The following is a 22,705-nucleotide window of genomic DNA, read 5'->3' as shown; positions in this document are numbered from 1 at the left end:
TCAAGTTCTACTTTCTTGAAGGAACACTTATATCACACCAGACTGTCTAACATATCTACTCCACAGTCCTTAGTTTATCAGAGTTTATGAGATTTTGCTCAGGAAGGAGACTCCAAATTTTACTCTTATTCATCCCTAATTAAAATAGACAATATGAAGGAGTCTGCAGGTTGGGTTTTACACCTGAAGGCGCAGGAGAGCTGGCAGGAAACATGGCAGAATCCTTCACACTAAGGACTCAGAAACACTGACAAATGCTGGTGATGAAATCTTAACCGCTCAGCAATGACTGACACAGATGTTATTTTTGAAGATAACAGTCTTATGGTACATGAAGCATTAGTCATATCTTTTAAATAATTCAGCAGAATATTAATATACTCCAACTGCTTTGTGCTTAAGAGTGACAGGTGTGTTTAAATTAACCTCTCAAAAAACACCCGGACAATAAAAGACATGAATTTACTTCAGGACCACCAGCTTTAAGTGTTTGATCCTCCACACTTTTTGATTCCAGTAAAAGGGTTGATAGACATTGTATACTCAGACAGTGTAAAAGAGCTTTTTTCCTCTTTCTGATGTGTCAGTCTTTTAGGAGGAAAAGATCAAGAGTAAATTTCTATTCAAGTCCACTGGTATTAGTATGGAATGGAAAACTAGAAACATTACTCTGAGTGGTTTAAAAAGACCATTAAGATTTAGTCTGCCTGCAGTGCTTGCCAGTTGCTGTCAGGGCACTACTGTAACAAATGAAAATTTGTGTGGTTTTTAACTAAAAAAAGAAGTTTACTGGTGGGGAGAATGGGAGTAAGAAGGACTCATTTGACAAATGGTGTAAGGAAGTGGGATGGTATCATTTACAGACCAGGTTTGTCAAGTCAGGTAGCAGAGGGAGCTGGGACCATAACTGTGCTTGTGGCATGAACCACTCACTACTTGCAGTCTTCTGCCTCTGTGTGACCTCCCCCAGGGCTGTGCAGAACCCACATTTCTGTCAGGCACCTCTTTGCTGTATATGGGTCACAAACTTGATTTTGAACATTAGGTCAAATTTGGTGATGTGCGAAAACTGCGTGTTCTGGTTGATTGTACTTTCAGTCCTGGGTTTGTGTATCTGATGTCGTGTGGCCTTTGTTATTTCTGCAGCTGAACCAAATGTTTTCTCCACTCAGCTGTCATGCTCTGATTCTTATTTGTAGAACAGATAACACTTTTTTGTCATTACTCTGAAATGTGGCAAATAGAAGTATTGTTATACCTGCCTTCCTCAGAGATTGAGTAAAAGCCTAGCTACCTTCCCTCTCTTAGGGAAAAAAATGCACAACACCACAAAACAAGAAAATCAAGACCCCTTTCTCAATTATCTGTTACCTAAGTAACACGAAACATGTTTTTTCCTTGTTCGTCATAAGGCAGCATTGTTAGGTGAAGCAGAATCCAAATATCCAGGCTACATTTTCTTCACAAAACCTTTCTCCTGACATGAACTTGAGAAAAACTTGAACTTTCCAGGTAGCTCAGGAAAGGACAAGAAGTAGGAGTGACCAGAGAGGAAAATCTTTATGTTCAAGACATATAAAATTGGATTTTATAGTCAAATGTCCACTTCACAGGCTGCCTATGAATTTAAAAACTACAAGCGTGGTTATAATTACTTCCAAGACCTACAAAATGATGACAAGCACAAACCTTTAAACTAGAGGCCACATCCTCCAGAAAACATTTGTGTCCTAGTCTGGACTGTTTTACGGTTGCACAACAGCTCGGCGTGCTGCCCTGCTGGATCTGGCTGCACGGCCCCTTGGCCCCACAGGGAACACCTGCCAACAGCTCCTTGGCAGCTGCGGCTTGTGCCAGTTGTACCAGCGCTGCACACTTTCCTCAGGCCCTGGGAATGCAGCCGGGAGCTTCCAAAAGTCCCCAATGTCCTTGCCTTGCCTTCTGAGCTCTGGGGACGCAGCTGAGGATCTTCTACTTTGTGCCTCTGGGGTAATACTTTTATTTTCATTTAAAAATGGGAATTTGGAAAAAGCAAAGGTATAACTGTCCCTTAAGGATCATTGTAGTCCTCTACACTTGGTCTATTTGTGTTCTGCTCTTTCAGGGTGACTGGAGAGGAGAAAGAAAGGCGTAGCAATTCTTTTCAGTAAATGCTTTGCAGAGAAATATTCTTTATGGTTTGCATTAAGAAGTTGACTATGGACATATGTTGGAGCTTGGACAGGAATCTAAATTGATTGACAGTGACAAATGGTGATGTACTATTGAAGGAAAATTAATATATACGTGCTATGATGAGTTGTAAAGACAATAATGCTCACATTTTTTTCCTTTTAAAAGATCCTTTAATTTTTAGACATCCTTTTTTCACTGCAGTTGCAGCTGTCAGCACTGACAAGGTTGAATTTACTAATTCATGTCTTCTACTCTGTAAAGAAGCTAAATTGCCAATGAAAAAGCTCCCAGATTAGATTTTCTTTTTAAATAGTGATAATAATAATAATAATAATAATAATAATAAAGTGGGTTCTTCATCTGCAATTCTAGCTTTGATCTGTCCAAGACTGTGACTAGAATGTAGGAGAAAGATAGAGGAAACACAAAGAAAAATTATAGCTGTTGTAGAAACAGACTTTTTTTCCATAAATCTGGTTTCTTTCATGTAATTTCTTTCTTATGGATGATAATTGCTGAAATACTTTTCTGCTTTATATTTTTCTCCTTTGTTCTGTATCGCTCTCTGAATATTTGTGACAAATGGCAGATTCGATTTTTTCTTGAGCAGCTTGAGTCGTACGTTTGTGTATTGCTGGATGGGTGACTGTGGTACATAAAGAGTTAATTAATCTAGAGGCTTTTGTATTTGAGGAGTTATGAAATGATTTATCCACTGCCAGGAGCTGATATCTGTCATATCAGTGGAAATGCACAACTCGAGCAGGTCCTAATGTCCCCGGGCAACAGTGACCTGGGAGTAGCAGAAAACCCTGATGTTCAAAAAACCCCAAACAAACACAAAACACAGGAGACACAAACTGTCAGGAAAACTGCTCTTAGAGCTGCAGCTGTATCACACACACAGACATGTCCAGGACAAAAAGTGCTTCACTTGAAAATGGCTTTTAATTCACTATGCCTAGATACTGAGTGTCTGCTCTCAGAAAAGCTGTGAAGGTGCCAAAATCCAGATGGGCCTCCTGACAATTTGGCTGGGTTTACTTACAAGGCAAATCCTTTGGTAATGTGACTAGGGGAAGTCCAGTCTAGCCTGAGTGTCTAAGAACATGTGGTACATAATGTGACATACCAAGAAGAAGAATAAGCTATTAAAATGAAGAGATTTCCTCTTGGTTGTGAAGGTCATGCTGAGCAGATAGTTTAAAGCATCCCCAAAAGGGTTCACATTACTGAAGTAATGTGATACCTAGTTCTACCCCATATTTTTTCCCCAAGTACTCAGCATGAAAACATACATTTGCCTTGTCTTTTCACATCAGTCTTTTGTTCAAAGTAGTCTTTCTCTCCATCTGTTTTTGTCAATGTGCTTGACTATGGTCATATCTGGAAAAAAACCAAACAATTATATGGTGATTTCTATTGGGGCTTTTCATAAGGCTAAGATCTGAAAACAAATTTAATATGTATTAGTAGAAATTTGGAGCTGGGTTTGAAATTTGAAGTTTAGGAAAAGTTTTGCTCTTTGTCTACCTATTTTTCTGTGATATATTTCTGAGTCTTGTTCTTTCAGCATAGAAACTTTGTTTCAAATATTTTTTTTTTTAAATCAGTGAATTCTTTTAGAAAATTTTTGTTCTCAAGTAAAGTCATGGGAACAGAAGTCACCTTGCTTCAAAAAGGACATTTTTGACCCAACACCAAGTACTTTGGTATATTTGAACAGTTCTCAATCAGTATTTGACAGGAGTAATTAATGTTGTGACAGGGCCGATTCCCATCTCCAGTAATTGTTTGGCAACTTGCCATGTTCCATACACGGTCAAGCTTGGATACAGGTTGTCCTGAAGAAATAGACAATTACAGTGTACTTTTTGTCCTTGCTTCTTAAAAAGGGCCAGCTCCAGATATTCCTTTTTCACATAGAACTCGTCTTTGAAACAGCTTCTGAGTAATTTTCTAGATGTGAAAGTAAAGCCACATCGGTGGTATTAAAAGAATAGTCATTAAGAATAACAAGAATAATCAAAGGAAAAGGAGAAGCATGCAGCATGGAGCTGTAAAGGTCATTCAAATGCAGTCTACCTTGGCATGCTGCAATAAATGCCCTCCCTGAACCTAGCTTATAGTTATACTCAGTAGAGTTAAAGCAGAGAACACTGAAACCCCCTGACTCTTTTAAGAAAGGGGGCTGCTTTAGGCTTATTTCCTTCCACAGACTGTCTATTTGGCCGGCTTGCAAGAAGAATAAGTAGGATGTTCTTGCTTCCTGGAAGTAGTTTTATAATCAGTTGACTTTCTTGGATGTTAGAAAATGTTTGTTATTCACACACCCAGACTGAGGCTACTTCAACAGTTTTGAGGTACAGTGACTAATAGGGATATTGTCCATAGTAAAGCAGAATAGTCAGTATCATAGATATTTTCTTTCATACCTGCTGTGTTTCTACCATATAGTTTTGGAAATGTCCTTTAATGAACTCAGAGTGCCAAGGTGATGTGACCCCAGTGTGCTTGTCAGCCATCCCCAGGCGGAGGCTGATTTGCATCCAGAGCAGTCTGCCTACAGGGACAGAACTCCTTATCTGTCTGTCAGTAGTTCACATTAAATGTAGGACAGATCTACTATGGACTTCAACCTACTGTCTCCTAAAAACTTGTTTAAAAGCAATATGACTGCAATTCTGTAATTGAAAAATGATGCGGATGGATTTATGAGAATGGTTAGACATACATATGCCAAGATTTAACCTAGATCAGATGTGATACTGAGGTCTTGCTTTGTTTTATATTTTGGGTGTGCTTTAGAATATCCAGAATATGGCTATATTTTGGTCATGTCAATTCCAAAAATCTTGCAACTGTTAATTATGGAATATCAATCACAAATGGAAAAAAATGACTTGAGAGTTGTCTAATGGTCCATAGAAAGTCACAACTACATCTTTGGCTGATCAGGACTTCAGAGGCACCAGAACGTGTGTTCCTATTCATACTGGAAAACACAGTATTACTACTGGGGTTGAATGAAAATCTCATCTGTAAGTAACAGTATTCCTAAACAAAAGCCTAAAAAGTCTGTTTCAGAGGAAACTGGCTTCATATGCGCATCAAAGCTCAGCCGACAGACTTCACTCATCATATATTTGCTTCTGCATATGTCTTTATTATTTACTAGATTCAGTACCATTCGCCCTCTCCTTGGCATTATGCTTTCATCATCTATTTAGTTCTTATCAGTTGATTACTGGGTGTTTCTGATAACAACATATTCCCATCTGCTCCGGGGACATCATCGGGTGTATCAGAGTTAAAGTTTCCTTTTCTTGAGCCTGCTGTGCTGCTGAGCATGCAATGGGATACAAAACCCTTTTCTCATGCATAGTTTGATCCTCAGTAGGACTGAACTCTGAAAATACATCAGTAATATGTTAGCAGACAAATCAAATGTTGTTCTTCATTTTCTTGTTGAATGACAGTTATACTCAATTCCTCCAATACTTCCTTATATCAGCATCAAAGTCTCTCCTCTCATTACCTCATAATTCGATATGAGCTGTTCTCTCCCAATTCCCTTTTTAATAATATCATCAAGAAAACCCAGAAATGAGCTCATAAAGTATTTCTATATTCCTACTTTGATTATATGAACAACCAAACTTTTTACCAATACGCAGGAGTTTGCATTAGAATTTGACAAATAGTAAACATTTGACATTTTCCTTAAAATGTTGCTCAAAAAATTACTTTATTTTGTTTCATCAGTTAGGATTCTCAGTGAAATATACATTAACTGAGATCGATATGCAGACATTAGTAGCAGCATATAGTATGTCCTTCTCCTCTCTTCCTAAGATTGGTACTTTTTCCCTATCTAGACAGTTATAGAGCAAAGAGAACTGTCATTTTATTTTGTCTAAAACAGACTTGTGTATCTGAGGAATATGGTGTGAGCATGTAGCTGCTTCTACACTTCCCTCCATCAACACCGGATGTGGGAACTGATCCCAGGACAGTTCATTTACCACGTAACCCCTGTGAGCAGAAAGGGAATATCTATTGTTAACTTGAAGCAAGAGCATTTTCTCATCGTGCCCCAGGCATAATCAGAAGAAAATATGGAAAACTTGTGCACATCCAAGTTTAGATATCACTTCCAAGAACCAAAGTAGTTCTAGAATTTTCAGTATCCTAGTTGTTTGAGGGGCAAAGAGAGAGAAAGGACATCTTACAAAAGAACATTCCTGGTCAGGTTAGACAGGAAAAGCTCCCAATAAAATGCATTTTTCAACATATGAACTAGGCCAGGAAAAAATGTTGCATGAAGAGTTGTATAGATTTTTCACTGACTTGCTGCATACTGAATTTCACAGATTAATTTAAAAGAAACTCCTAAACTGAGTCAGGAGCTGAATTTCAGATTTTGACAAAACTTCTAACTTGCCCTAAAAAAATTTTTCAGATTTTCCCTTGCTTAGACTCCTAAGGAATAAATATGACATTCTTTACAATTTCCAGATGGCAATGTTTGTTTGTCAGATTAAATGTTTATGCACATTTATTTTTGATTTATTTTATTTCTGTGTATTTTCACCAAGGCTGTGATGGTCTCTGGTAAATACGACACCCAGATCCCTTGAGTTTTTCCTCCTTAAAGGGAGCAACTGTGTAATTTCCAATACAGTTGCCTAAAGCCACACTTACAGATGTAAGATATTGGTGTGTATGACAACTTTAGCCTGCTTCCCAGAATGACTATTTTGTGCATACAAGAGATGCAGAGGGTACCAACCACTTCTCTTTCTGGCCACTGGGCTGATATTGTGGAAAATTGGTTTCCAGTTGGATTCTCTCACCTCTTCTGCTCTTATATTTTGGTTTCAGAATAACAGCCCATGATTGAAGGTAAGCATAAATAGTAGCAAGGAAATAAGGCATGGAGGAAAGAGAGCATGTGGTAGTAGCTGAAATGTAAAGTGGCAAGGGATAGACAATCATACACATGCAGCTAGTTATACAAAAACCTATGTCTGGGTATAGTCTACAATCTCAGGATCTTGCTCCATAAAACAAGAAAATATTCAGACGTGAATTTTTCCCCATTTCTCTCTCCCCACATTCCCAAACTACGACTTTACTCTTTTATTCAATTTGAATAGGAATAAAAGTGAAATCTTGACTTTGCAGGATTGATTAGCTCTGTGCTTTGGGTATTCAGATGATCTCTCTCACATCTCAAGCAAATAGTAAAGCTGTCAAAACATAGGTGACCCCAAATATTTAACTGTTCATGTAAAATGGAACTGCTTCAGCAGAAGAGAAATAATTAAGAAGAACAAGGGATTTGCCTTAGTATCACTCCTTCTATCATCCTTTACTAACCACTGACCTTTTCTGGGTGGCTATTTTGTTGATATGTGAATGTGACTCCTCGGACCATATTGGTATTCATGAAAGAGTATTTTTGAAGAAATAAGGTTTTATCTAAAATCTCTTTATCAGCCTTGGTGAGGAGGATCTACTGAAGAACAGGCTAAAGGAGCAAACAGAGGGCTGGAGGGATGATCAGAAAGGGATTGAGTACTTAGCATCAAGTAATCAAAACTTGTCAGTGCAAAAGATTTGGTCAGTAGAGCTAAAGAAGAACGGGGATCAAGCACTGATTGCAAGCTTTGGCTGGAAAAAGCTAACATTTTCATACATGTGGCAGGTTTGAAGTGTGTTAAGAGTAGAGGGAAGAGAAAAATCCTGGTGGTGATTTTGTTGTTCAATGAACCTTTGCTTCTGCATCTTGTGCATTGGATAAATAGATTCCTTTCCCCACACTTTGCCACAGAGCCAGGTGCTTATGTCTCCTGGAGGGAAGATGAGAAGTGTAAATGCCAGCTCACGTAGCAGAGACAAGGTGACTATAGGTTCACTAGCAAGAGCTGTTTGAGATGGTTTCTGATTTCATGTGACGATGACATTTACGTAGAGGTATGCTGGCTTGAGGGCACTTTTTTGCTAATTTCATTTTCAAGCTATAGATCACATACATAATTCCATAGCTGCAAAGTTGCAAGTAGTGTAATGAAAAGATTACTCAGGTTTTTAAATAATTATTCTTGTTTAAATTGTTAATATTTTACCTCCTTTTCATTCCTTTTAAAAACCTGCTTCTTTTCAGCGTTATAAAATCTTTTTAAAAATCATAGTGTTTTTGAGCTACTTAAATATTTCCATGAATCAGACCTAGAAAAACAAATCTGATCTACTTAATTTTTTTTTGCATATTACCTTCAGATATCTAGATAATATAGAGTATTATTATTTAAATTTTTATCAGTGTTCTGTAATACTTAAATGAACTTCACAGGTATGAGTGATAATTGCTGCAAATCAGAAGAGGACCAAAAAATGTCCAAACCAATTTCATAGGTTTAAATTAGTATCTTAATTGGTTCTGAACTGCGACTAAGAGTCTAAGTGGAGAAAATCACCTAAATTTACCCTCCCCCTTAGTCAGCGGTGAGCTTCATAGGACCCTCCCCAAGCCATATAAGGCCAGGAAGAATGTGCTAAGCACTGAGTGTGCTAAGAATAAAGTTGTACTGGGATGGATAAGGTTACTTTGAACTCTATATTTCATGTTTCCTGACATACCCCCCAAAGAACTGCAATTATGCTAGCAAGGCTGTGGGAGCGTTGAACAGTTCTTTCCCAGTTTTTTGATTTTTGTTGCCTTTCCATGCATTCCTGTCCTGTTTAGAGCTGTGTCTTTTTACTTTTTATTTGTAGTGTGCATGGTTCTGAGGATACTAGGAAACATTCTGAAGGCTCACTCTGAGGCATGGCTATTTTTGTTAGAAGCTGATACTTTAGACTGAGCTTTAAGTGTTGCCTCTGGAAGGCCTTGGGTTGCTCTGGGAGGCCAGGATTCTGCAGAGGAAACAGACATTTCAGGGGGTGCAAAAGAAGAAGGAACACAATTACACAAAGCAGAGGACCTCCCTCCTTCTCATTCTGCAGCTCCTGCAAGTGTCAGCAACCCAGAAGTACTATCTAAGCTGCCACAGTAAATCTTGACCTTTTAAACAGAGTATCTCTTACCATCATCATGGCCGAGATAACAGCAGAAGGTACAGTAAGTCTTTTCAAATATAATTAACCAAAAATGATATGTGCTTTAACAGTATGATTGAACTGGCATGTCAAAATGATTTGTTATTCTTAGCAAATGTTTTCACTCCAGGGTCATTTAATTTTGTTTTCTGGAATCCTTTTTAATTTTCTTTCCTGGTTTTTCTTTTTTTTTTTTTTTTTTTTTTTTTTTTTTTTTTTTTCCACTCCTGTAGCCTGAGTTTTTACCAGTTACTGAAGCAAGTTCTCTGTACACCTCTAAAAATAACCTTCGTTTCAGTTGCAGAACACCATTTTTTAGGCAGCTCCATTAGAGTGATACAAGAGGAGAATGTCGGAAATTCAGGGTGTTCTACTCTCAAGCCTTTGCTTAGAAAAAGCTTTGGTAGCTCCTTATAATCAGAGATTTGCCAGAGTCAGAATAGCTTAATTTGTTGGCCCTGATTTTTCCATAGGGTGCACAGAGTATTTGTGAACTGTACATGAAGAGCAAAAGGTAAAAAAACCCTCTGCAATCCTTATTCAGGTAGATTTCTAAAGGAGTGAGTGAAAATTGTGCTGAAATAAATATGCCAGATCTTGGTCTGCAAGAATGAAAGGCAATTGTATTAACCAATAAATGCATATTCTAAATATGAATGTTTCAGGTACTTTAATATTTCCTGACCATTCATATTTAAATAATATTTTATATGCATAACAATATTTTATCAGCTGAAGTCAGAGGGGGGGTATATTTAAAATTCAACTCTCTTTAATACTGAATATTTTAGTTGAAATTCACTCCAACTTTTTCTTTCCAGTGTTTACCAGAATTTAATAACCACAAAATTTTAATAATTACAAAAATACAAAAAAAATGCTTTTAAACAGTCTACTGAGTGTTATATTTATTCTGCTTCTCAGGATTATGTGGTGTTTTAGTGCATGAAAGACGTAGTTTTAATCTTCCATTTTTTATTGTCCATACTTTTAAGAGGATCTGCATTAAGTGTTATTAGAAAGTGATCCCCTTCCTTTTTAAGGGTTGATGTTAGGACTAAGTCAAGCAGTACGATCCTTGCTTGATGTCTGGTTAGCCACAGCAGGGAGGCAATGTGATTTTTTAATCAGCAGTTGAACAGATCTATAATTTACTTCTGGCTGCAAATACTGCCAAAACAGGTGGCTAAGGCCTGACAGCCCTAACCCAAGCACTAACACTGGTTTATTCAGATGTTCTTAACTAGGTTTGTTGGAAACATTGGTTATTTTCTAGCTGTTATCAGGGAAATCTTTGAAACAACCAAATTAGTGAGATTTTAAATCAAAAATTAATAGAAAAATAGCAATTTTCAATCAGTCTGGAAATGACTTTTCAGTCATTTAGTTTATTAAAGAAAGAAAATAAAAGACCCTAGAATGACAGAAAACAATGAGTCTGAAAATGTTTCCATTGTGCTTTTATAGTGTTTTTATGGGAGTTCCTTAGCTGTAACAGTGTGTGTCTTCTGTGGGGTTTTTTGTGCGAAGCATAGACTTAGATGACAAGGGGCATCAGGTCCCCAGTAAGCTGACCTTACACATGACAGGAAAATAAACTATATAATTAGTTTCGTTTAGTTATGTTTGGCTTAGTTTTATTTTATTTTCATGTACTTGGAATGCACTTATGTTGATTGACTGATTTTTAAATTCTGTATCCACAAGATGGAAATTTTATTTCTGGCAAAAAAGCAAGAATTCAGCCTGGAGCTAATGTTTCAGTGCAGTTTATTTTCCTCTGGGGCTAGTACTTCCGCTCACAATCTGAAAATTTAGATATGAACTTCAGCAGCATATAGTTTGGATAAACAAAAAACTATTCGAACATGTGTTACTTCAAACAATTTTTTTAAATTTTTTTTTTCCATATAACTCCCCCCAGCCCATGATTTGCTGGGCTCTTCAGGACTTTGTTAGAACTAAACCACTTACTCCTTGCAATAGGTATTCATAACCCTTTTTTTCCCACTGTTAGTCGCACAGCCACACTCTCAGGCTCCTTGCCTTTTGGGGTACCATGCTGACACATCCGAGAGCCGGGCACAGCAGCAATGCAGGCTTCAGCACTGCCATGGCCAGTGTGGGTGCTCATTTAGAGAGATGGCACAGCCCTGGCAGGGTGTGCTGGTGCACATCTCAGGGTATCTCTTTCTGACAGCCTGTGTCAGGACAATGATCTATTCAGATGAGCAGGGGAAATGGGGGGCTCTTTCACGTCACCATCATGATAATGACAATTAGACTAAGTTACTTTAAAATGTAGCAAATAAACAATGACCCTGCCCTGTCTACTTACACCAAAACCCACAAGTGCTACTTATTCTTTTACACAGCTACAAATTGTTAGTTGTAGAAATACTGGTAAAATGTACAGTGTGAAAGATAAAATGAGATCTCTGAAGACAGCAATTTATAAATGTCCTTAGAAAGCTGGCAGGACCTATGTCTCTAGCTGTCAAGTATTTAGGAGAAGATTCCAGAGGATTATCTTCAGCATTCTCAGATTGCATGTCATTGCGATCACAGAAATGTACTATTAAAAAGTGGAAGTCCTTAAAACTCTATAAAAAAAAAGTACAGAGACGCAGTACAGAGACTAAGTACTCTGTCTTTGCAATACTCTGAGGATCTAATATTAATATTAGTATTAGTAGTATTATTACAGTGATTACTAATTACTGTTCTTGTTATTATTACATTCAAGCAGTTACTGAATATTCTTGTAGTGGCCAGGATCTTTACTCTGCTCTACTTAAGGCATTGTCTAGAAAGCCGTGTATCTCTAACTATGATACTTCCCTGTGTTTATGAACACAGAGATTGGACTGGACTCAATGGCAGATGTAGTTGGAGCTGCCACCACTGAAATACATACAGAAAAAGTCTGACACCTCTGAGAAATGGCTTCTACCAATGTACACCTTAATCTGTATGTGCATAATAGCTCCAGCCCTATAGCTGGTCCTTTCTAGTCCATTCTCCTGCAGGGCACAGTGCAAGGTTGATGGCCATCCCCTGACACTTTGTCCTCCCATCCAGGGAAGAATGAACAGAGACTCATCTCTGCTTGCTGCAGTGCTCTGGAGACTGCACTGATTTAATCCAGGGAGGCGAGGAGAGGAGAAAGACAAGGTTTCTGTGCCAGCTGTTTGTCTGCCACAACTTATTTCCCCAGTGGAGCAAGAGAGAAGCAAGAGTCAAATAGAAATGTGACAATGAGTCACAGTTTGGTCCTTATTTTGCTGCTGAGAGCTGTGCAACTACATATTTCCTCTGTCTGGGAGCAGGCTGCAAGGAGACAGGCTAGCCCCAAGGCTACACACAGCTTGTCAGTGACAAAATCAAAATTAGCTTCTGCATTTCAGCCCTTTTCTCAGACTATTGGATAACTATGAAAAGTTTTAAGGTGTAAACCATTTCAAAAGGCAAGAAAATGTGTCCTGTATGCTTGAAGATTAACAGACAAGAAACTACTAATATATGAGAAATAACATACCAGAGCCAGAGGGTTAAATCCCAATTATTTCACAAGTGTGGTGGTCAGAAGCTAACAGTATTATCCAATTGGTGAAAAGTTTAATGAAGGCACACTAGAGGCAAGAGGAAAATAACTGCTTCTTATGGTAATTCATGAGTTGCTGCTAGAGGTGCCAGTTGTGCTGACTCCAAAAGGGGCCTAGATGAATAAATTAGATTAGATGATTCATTTTCATGGCTAAAGGCATAGGAGGTGTTTCCTACCCTTCAGCCAGACTGCTGTTTATGCTTGGAATTAGAAGGTTTCCACAGAATCCATTTGCATCTAGCAAATTTTCAAAATGAAAAGATGTCTCCTTTTTCTGGCTTCAGTGTTGACGAAGAAGAAGATAGTACACCTATTACAGCAGGATAAGGAGAATGCAACAATTTAGCATTATATTTTTAAGGACAGAACAACCAGGTAAAATAAGCAGCTTAATTCCACAAAGACAAGAAAGTCAGAAAACCCAGGTCTGCCTGCAAAAAAGTCTTTGTGGGGAACAGAAGCTCCAAATTCTTACCAAAATTCCTTAGAAATTGTATTCCCCTATTACTGTGGGTCTGGAGAACTGTGCTGGTTAGTTTGCTTTTAGCCTTGGTGCTTTCTCATAGCCTGTTGAGGCAAGCATGAGGCCAAATTGATTAGCTTGGCTTTCAGGTTTAAGAATTTGTGGACAATGCTACTCAAAGCTGATACAGTATTTACGCACACTCAGTTGGTACGGGAAACTCTTACATATCATTCATTACCTTAAGTAGCCCCTTAGAAAGTCAGGGTCCTAGGTCTGGACAGTAGAAAGACTTAAAGCCTATAAACCAGAGGGCTAAGCTAATGTGTCCTGTTGTTAGTCCATGACAGGTTAAAGTGTGTGTATAAAGTTATCTCCTGTTCACTTGTGGGCAAACAGCTGGCCTGTAGGTCTGAACATTTATTCACTTTTTTTTTAAAGAACCTTCAGGTCTTAAGTATTTAGAACATATTTTAAGGTTACTTATATAAAAAGAAATGTGTTTAAAATCTTCTAGTGTTTTCAAGTCATTGGGGAGATCAGTTACCACTAATTTAAAAGTGAAATCTGTACTACTACTTACATTCTCAGAAGTCCCAAGCTTCTGAGGGACCTAAACCTTGAAAAAAAATCTACCCTAGAAATATTTTGAGTAGTTTTACCCATTGCCTACAATATAAATACTGAGTAAGAGGCAGATTCACTCTGCTCTTACTTCTTGGTTCTGGAAAGCAGAAACAGTTTTACTTTAAAAAGTTTCATTATACAGGTCTAGTTTCAGTTCAGGACATACTGAGGAGAGAGAAACAAACCAGAGTTACCCTATTTGAAGAGGGTCATCCATTTATGGAAATGAAAAACTTTTTCGTTTCTTTCTGATGCTGATATTCACTGGTTTCTTCTCTGTTTAAAAAGATTGAACTAGTGGAAACTACTCATTTTACCAACTTAAATCTTATTACAGTAGTAGAGAGTGAATTGCTTTAAATCAAAATGATTGAAAAGACTTTTAGGTCATTGATTTTAATCATTATTTAAATCAACAAGCAAGAAACCTGGATTTCAAAACATCAATTTTCAAGTTTTTTACATATGTCATCTATCATTCTTTTTCCAAAAGAGCCTAACATGGTAACAGAATGCAGCCCTTCTCACTGAATTTGTGCCTTTTAGAGAGAAAGATAACCTAAATATCTGTCTAAGAACATATTCTATATTTTAGGAGCCATTTATCCAGATTCTTAGTCTTTTCATGTTGGGGGAATATTTTGGTTTTAAATAATAGAGAATGGTAAATGGTGCATTTCTCTTTTGCTAGATAATGATGTCTTTTTTATTTGTGGTTTCTGTCAAGCTTCCTTAAGATGGAAATTGGAATTCAATTAAAATGGTACAAACACAGCATTTAAAAATTGTTTATATATGTACATTTACTTACTGGTTAAATGGAAAAAGTCAATTTTAAATATAAGTTGTTTTGATAAGTTAAATGGTTTATTAAACAAATATAATACTATTTCTAATTTAGGTCCTGGCGACTGCATCCTACAAGAATATATAATTGATAGAACTCATTTTTATTACTCCTTGATATAAATTAAGATCATAATTGAGTTCAAATAGTAAAATAAATTGACATTAAGAACACATTCTTTGCATTTGCAGACTGATTATACTCTCAGAAAAAGACTACCTTAATTTGATTGCATCTGCTTAGACAGTGGTTTTCAACAATTCAGTGATTTCTTTAACCTTTTTCACAACTGTAATGTCTTGATCATAGATTTTTTTGTTTAAAGAAATGTGATTTCTATAAATAGTAATGTAAAATTGTAGTATTGTGAAAGTGTGGTCCTTAGCACAGGGTTTTCCTAAATTCTTTTTTAATTTTAAAGAGTGTTTTTTTAAATGACATTTACAGAAAACTTTAGTTTAAGATTCAAAAAGCATCAAAAATTATATTCCCAGCCTATACTCCATCACTGCAGCCTCATTTTAGTGGGTCTTAAAAAGGAGACATGTTGAGATTTAATAATGAAATGTCTTCAGAGAGGTGTAAAAGATGAACACAGTTTTTTATTGCTTTAAAACCAAACCAAAGGTATGGTCAAAGAGAACTTGCAGAGACAGGCAGGCTTCATATCCTTGCTGCTTTCCATTGACAGATCAGACTGGGAATACAGTACATGGAGTAGATAAGAAAGATAAGTAAGATGTAAAGTCGCTGCATCTAAAGACAACTTAAAGCTATGGACAACTAGCTGTGCTTCTTATCCTTATTATCCCACTGCCATGTTCTTTTGTCAGCTTTAAACATTTTTATCAGAAAATATGATTATTTAATATTTTAGCCTTATCCCTGTGCCTTTATATGGTATATCTAGCTTTAGTGCATTGGAACAGACCATTCAGACTTTAGATTCCTGAGTGAAAGTGTGTTTAAGCTGTATGTGGTCAAAAGGGACCAGCAAGATTTAGCTTCTGCTTTTTTTCCTAATATGTGCCTACAGCACAGTTGATTTATATAAGTCTGTTTCGGGAATTGCGAAGCAAGTACATGGCTACCAAATCTTTGACCAACAGTAGAGATAGTGACACCAACAGGTAGCAGAAATACTATCAGATGACACTGATGACAGATCTTGTTCTGTCCCACGTTCTCTCCTTCGTAGCCTCTGATACTTTTTTATCCACCTCCTCTAAACACAAAAGCTAATGAGAAGAATATGATAAAGCACGACGTAAGCAGCTACATTATTCTTTAGACTCATTATATTTTGAGTAAAGGAGATGAGCTAACAAAACATGATCATGCAATGTAGAGGAGGCTGAATAGAAAAAAAAAACTGTAGGAGGTACTGATTTTTTCTTTTTTCCTTTTTTTTTTCCCAAACGGTCCATATGCTAAAACTCACCTGTGTTATACTTTCACTCAAATCAGTTCAGTTGCTCAAAATCATAGTCAGTGCTGAGCTTTGTCCTTAGAAATCAGAACGAAAAAGCTGTGGCTTTAAGTCTTGAATAAGCCTCACTTGAGTCCCGGGGCAGATTTGACCTTCTTTTAGAATAAGTCCAAAAGCACAGTATGGGCCTGTATCTGGTCTAAAAGTTCTGCTTGGTGCCATGCAAAGGCATTTACCATAAGAAAGGAAAGTATTAAATGCCAGGCACAAAAAAACTTCCTCACTGGAGAAGTCTCCTCTTTCTCTCTTCAAAGATAGTTTTAAAAAATCCTTTACAAATATGTAATGAGTAAAGACCTGCTACTCCCTGTACGTGCTTATGTTCTCACAACTTCAAAAGTATCTCTGTACCTTTGCCTGGAGTCAATTTGTCAAAGGCACAATGAATCTAAGCCTTTGTAGCCTCTTTTGGTATGTAAATGAACTCAATTTTTTCCTATATTCCATTATGTAGATTTAAGTTGTGGTTCTCTATGCATGTCAGGAAGGCTAAATCTTGTTTCAGTCTTTGCTGAGAGGCTATTCACAATTGACATAATTACCATAAATATAGTTTTTGGTAACTGTTTTTAGAGGCATAATTTAATACATCTATTCAAATATTAAGGCCCTTATTTTGCATTGACCTTTTCCTCTGTAGCAGCTAGGACCTCAATTTTGACTTCAGACCTATTCATTCAACTCTTACTGAAGTCAGCTGTAGTACATGAACACAACTGGTGTAGGATACAACTTAACACCCCAAAGATGTGATAACCCATGTATATGATACAGTTTAGGTTATATACTTAATATATATTTATATATTTATATATTTATATATTTAATATTTTTATAATCCCAATATTTAAACTGTAATTGAAACATAAACTTAGTATAATTTCAATTGCTTTTTCTAAGAAAAATATTAGAACTCTCTTCTTCCTAGAATTTTTTTTGTATCTGCATTCATGATAGTAAAAATGTGATCATTTTGCAGGGAGGCATCTAAAGTTAGACTCACCCTTTTATATATTTACTGTTGATTTGGTTTGTTGGTTTTTGTTTGGTTGATTGGTTTTTTACCAGGAGTGTTAGTATAACACTATTATTCAAAAGATCTGTGGTAGAGGTTGAATAGAACAGCTACGTGATTAGATGGCTGACTGTACCCTATGAGTTGGAGCAGAACCACTGATATTCTACTCTAAATTTATCTTGCAACCTGTAAAGTTGATGAAGATGTTATTTTGCAGAAGAAAGTGAGTTCTGAGAGCAAAAGGTTTTTTTGATTGAAAAATGGAAGGGCAAAAAACCCTTCTCTTTTTTTCTCTCTTTTTTTTTTAAATCTGTAAATATGTTTCATAAAATTTTTGCTTTACTTTAGTAAGAGGAATGTCAACTTAGAACTAAATAGAAGCATCTTTTTTTCCCAGCAAGAGTAGCCTCATTATCAGATGCTCAAGCAGAATTAGTCTGTGTGAGATACATTTATCCTAAAATGCATCTCTTGTTCTAACATTGTAATTTTGTATTGATTACATAGAAACCACCTGAAATGGTCTGGAAAATGTAATGTTCTACTCTGCTGTTAGGAAACCAGATGAAATGACGAGTTTCCAGATCAGTAGCAGTGAAAACTCTCCCAACTTATTCTCTCTCTTCCTTCCCCTTCCAGAAATAAGTGCAGTCTGTCCCTCTGCCCAAAGACACAGCTCTATGCCTATTCCTTTCATTTATCACAAGGGAGATATCCATAGATTTTGTAGTACAACTTGACTGTATTTTCCTGAAAGTTCCTATTGAACCAGAAGTGTCCAGTAATTTGTTGTTGTTTTCTTTATACAGAGGTCATGTAGGAATGATGACAAGGAAACTTTGCTAGGTCACTGTTACTCTGGAAAGAAGGGAACTTCGGAAATTTTGTGGAAAACAACTACAAATATATGAGAATGAAATTTTGGGGAAGATTGGAAAGGTTAGCTAAAAGTATTGATGAGGTTTCAGCACACACTTAAAATTAAATGTGAATTAATATGTGTATATGCAGATATTAGTGCACTGGGAAGGGAAATGAGCAATTTTGCCAGAGTTAATGAATTAAGATAATTTTAACTATACAGAAAAAACGATGATGAGGGCTAGGTTTTTGTCTTAAAAACTAATTAGTGGAGAATTCCTTTTATGAATATATTTGCCATCATTTCATTCATCAGTCAGGACAGGTGAATACATTTCGCACTGTGAATGCTAAGGGCAGTTTCACAAAAGGGAAAGTCAGTCGTAAAACTAAGTTTTACAACAATGTTGCTATCCACTCTTCAGTGTGTCTTTCTAAGTATAGATCAGAAATAAAGCCACATCTGTGATGGCTGAGAACTGTAAAGTGGAACTGGATCTATTTTTTTTCCCTCTGGTAGTGCCTAGGTCAGGGCTACATGGGTACAATGACTTTGCTTCATGCAGCTGGAAACAGTCTCTACACTAGAACCCTAAAATAATTTAAACTTTTAAAGATTCTTTGATTTCCTTAATATTTTAGAGAACAAAGTATTTTTGGTAATAATTTTAAGCTTCAGTGTTCTAGTAAAGTGAATATTAAACTATACAACTGTCCAAAAGCACCCTCACTTGCCTGGAGAAAAGGGGGCTCTGGGGAGAACTTATTGCTCTCTGCCTGAAAGGAGGTTGCAATGAGATGGGGGTCAGCCTCTTCTCCCAGTGACAGGACAAGAGGACATAGCCTCCAGCTGCACCAGGGGAGGTACAGGTTGGATATCAGGAGAATTACTTCATGGAAATGGTTGTAATACATTGGAATGGACTGTCCAGGGAGGTGATGGAGTCTATCCCTGGAGGTGTTTAAGAAACAACTGGACACGGCACCCAGTGCTGTGGTCTAGCTGGCAAGGTGGCGATCACTCAAAGTTTGAACTTGATCATCTCAGAGATCTTAACCCTAAATGATTCTGTGATTTTGTAATTAAATTCTGGAGAATATTTTTCGTGCTTACTTGTGCTGTTCCGATACATAAGCCATGTTTTATATTTCCGTCTGATGACTGGGTTTTTCACGTGAGTAACACAAAGAAGAAAAGTGATTACTGCACTCTTCATTCTCCCAGAAATGGCCACATCTGGTGGCCTTCGGGGCCTATGAGATTCCTCACTACTCCCTGCCAGAGCCATTTGCAGTGGGATGTCTCTCCTGCCAGTGCTAGATGGCTGCAGTGATCCCATGTCCCCAGGTGCAACAAAAAGGGCAGCTGAGCCTGTACTCCCAATAGGCACACACCCCTCCAACACACCTTCATGCCTCACTTTCCCCACCTTTTGTACTCCCATTAATCATCCTGTCTATTAAATTCTTAGTTCTGCTGCCTCAAATCAGTGCTATTTCAAGCAGAACAGGCAGCAACAGTACTTCTTAGTTCTTGTACTTACAGTGCTTTTGAGTTTATTCTCAAGTATCAGAACTCTTCATGTTCAGAAATAATATTTCAACACAGCAGAAATTTGTCTGAGATACTGCAAACTTTATGTAAAATTTCAGCTAACCCTGTCCATTGTTCTCTCAATGGTACTGGGACACTCTGAGCTGTGAATGCAGCATATTTATTTGCAAATACCATGAAGTTGTAATCATTGATTCCTTGTATCTGCAGACTCTGCCACTTTCCTCTCTATTCTTTCATCAAGCTGTTTACATATTCTTGGCATTTCTCAAATGTGAATACAATTTTAACTTCCAGATGCTCCATCTTCCCCTGAAAATGCCCAGGTAGGCAGGTATGAATTATATCTTCTTTTGAAAATAGATGTGCATCAGTTGCATTGGAGTAATTCCAGTGTCAGTCTTGTCCCACTGGAGGAAGCAGCTGTTCTTCAGGTGAAACTATTAAACTAAGAACAAAAAAGCATTTTATAATGCTATTATGTGTCTGTTTTCTAGCCCAGAAATCTAATTTTTAGCCAATTCCACATCTCCCCATTTTCCTATGTTTATGAAAATAAGCAGGAAGGGAGATCTTTCCTCTTGTCCTGCAATGTCTGCAAAAAAATTCTGCAGAAGCCTGAATTCCTGGTCTTGTGGGCATACAGGACATAAAAACTATTTATGAATAATATTACAGCCTTGTGTTAAAGATTAGAAAGAAATGGTGAAATAAAAGCTTGTAAGTCCTTAAAAAATTCTCTGGATTTTCTTCCCACCCTAACTACTCATTTTCTCAGTTACCTGGTGGACTGCTTGTAGTTTGCTATGTAACTGAAATCAATCTCCAATCTGCAAAAAAACCCAACCAACCAACCAACCAACCAGAAAAAAAAAAAAAGTTTCTTTTTTTGCACAAGAGTAGGCATCAAAATAAAGAAAATTTATAAAGTGTGCTAAAAAAATGGAGTGTTTACAAAAGCCTGTGAAGTCCTGGTTGTACACAGTGTTCCTCTTTCTCCTCTGTTCTCATCTTTGAATGCAAGCAGTGCCAAAGCACCTTCTCTTTTAGAGTGTGCTTTACTTATGTAAGTATAAATCAAACATCAGCTACAACATTAATGCACTTTAAACCAGAATATGCTGTGTATTCTGCAGACAGAGAAATGAAGGTATTAAAATCTTCAGGCTAAATGGACTTCACAGAAGAATGTCACCCTGTCTTAAAGTTTAGGTTGTAGAAGCATACTGTAAACTTCAGAAACCTCTGTGTATTTTTTAAAGTCTATTTTAATATAACAGTTGTCTCACTAGTTTCATCATGAAAAAACCTTTTTTTTCAGTTGTGTCTAAGGAATATACAAGCGAGATCCACCTTCCCATAGACAGAACTGGTTCAAGTCAGTGGGAATGAAAATTCAGCTAATATTTTCAGCGTTCACAGAGTGCATTCTCTACACTCCTATTCTTGAAGACAAGATTCAAAGATTTTCCCTGTCTCAGTCCTATTTTTATTCCCCTTTTTGTGCTTACTGTAAACTCTTTTACATTTGTGGACTCATTGAATATTTCCAGTCAATGACTTTGAAATAGCCATTGTTGCTACTACTAACAACAAAATCCTTGTTGTCTTTTAGGTTTTTGTAGAGAATAATTTCACTTTGTCTAATTATACAATTCTAAGTCTTCAAAAAGTAGATGCACTTATTTAGGCCTTTAATGAATGCTGTCTGCATGAAATTTGCTAAATCTCTGAATTTGGTTTTGGAAAAGATTCAGCTGTTTTCAAGCACAGTCAAGACTATCTATGTTTGCTTTCAATCTTTGTACTTCTTTCATGCTTTTCATTATTTTATTGGAAGAATCAAGGTTTCCTGCCACATTAAATATAGAAATGTTACCTTTTATTCTCACAGTCATTGAAGAGTGTATTTTCAATCGTTTTGAAAAGAACTAGAACTGTAGTGGTGTCTCATCAGAAAAAGAAGAGTACATATTCTATGTGAAAAAGCACATTTTTCTAGTCCTTTATTAATGTTCAGTACTTTTCTGATTTACTTTGTTTAAAGAAACATAACTTTTGTTTTGGCTTTCCAACTTGCTTGAATGCCAGGGCATTTAAGAGGGAAGATAAAGAAATAATAAATTATTTTATTCTTCATTGATTTTATAACCAGAATTTAATGAACAATTTTTCTGGACATAGATATGAATAATATGAACATCCAAACATATAGACTATTAATTTTCTGTGGAAGTCTTGTACAAATACTATTTTCATGGCTTGTATGCTTCTGAAGGTATCATCAGAATTTATTCTGTATAAAATCTGCCTGCCAAAATTTCCACTATATGAATCTGCAAATGCTTCAGCACTCTAACTCTTTATAACCTATACTTCCTTCTGCAAAAGAAGTAGCTCCTAACTAAAGGTGATGTGAATTGAAGTATCAGTTTGGACAGAAATACATTGTGCATGATGCAAATCTTGACAATATTTTTCCATGACAAATAGATCTTACACTTTCTCGTACATGCAGACTTGTTATCAACATTTTCAACACTTGATCATGGGACTTTAACAAGCCCTTGATGGCTGGTGGTCTTCTGTGTTCATTTGTGTAGTGGATTACCAGGGAATAGCACCCTCTGAGGAAAAAATACCAAAGTGACTCTCTCAGCCTGTAGTGCTCTAGGTCTGAACATTTCTGGAAATGGAATGAAGAAAATCTAACTAGCCTGCCTATTTGGTGTCAAGGAAAATGTTCCAACTCTCTCTTATATCTCATGGATGTCCCTTAAAAACTGATACTCCTCCTGCCCTGATCAGCAAGTTGAATAGAAATGAACTGTTGATCTGGACTGTTGGTAAGGCCTAGCTGTATATCAGACTGATGTCTTATTTAAGTCTTGTCTCAGACAAACCTTTTGTCACAGTTTCCAATGATGTAAGGATCATAAAGACACTTCAGCTTTTCTCC

The 22,705-nt window shown here is 36.9% G+C and overlaps 1 protein-coding gene across 1 annotated transcript in view; it reads left to right on the top strand.

Annotated features, from left to right (window-relative positions):
* Positions 1-8,832: 8,832 nt before the first annotated feature.
* Positions 8,833-22,705, top strand: part of TRDN (triadin) — a 143,992-nt gene continuing 130,119 nt past the window's right edge. Inside the window, exon 1 of the mRNA XM_017739416.1 lies at positions 8,833-9,296. Within this exon, the coding sequence (XP_017594905.1) occupies positions 9,275-9,296 (22 nt within the window). The 5' untranslated portion in view covers positions 8,833-9,274. The remainder of the gene's footprint in view (positions 9,297-22,705) is intronic.

Source organism: Corvus brachyrhynchos, unplaced genomic scaffold, assembly GCF_000691975.1.
Source record: "Corvus brachyrhynchos isolate BGI_N302 unplaced genomic scaffold, ASM69197v1 scaffold14, whole genome shotgun sequence".
Classification (NCBI taxonomy): domain Eukaryota; kingdom Metazoa; phylum Chordata; class Aves; order Passeriformes; family Corvidae; genus Corvus; species Corvus brachyrhynchos.
This window is presented reverse-complemented; position numbering and strand designations above follow the sequence as displayed.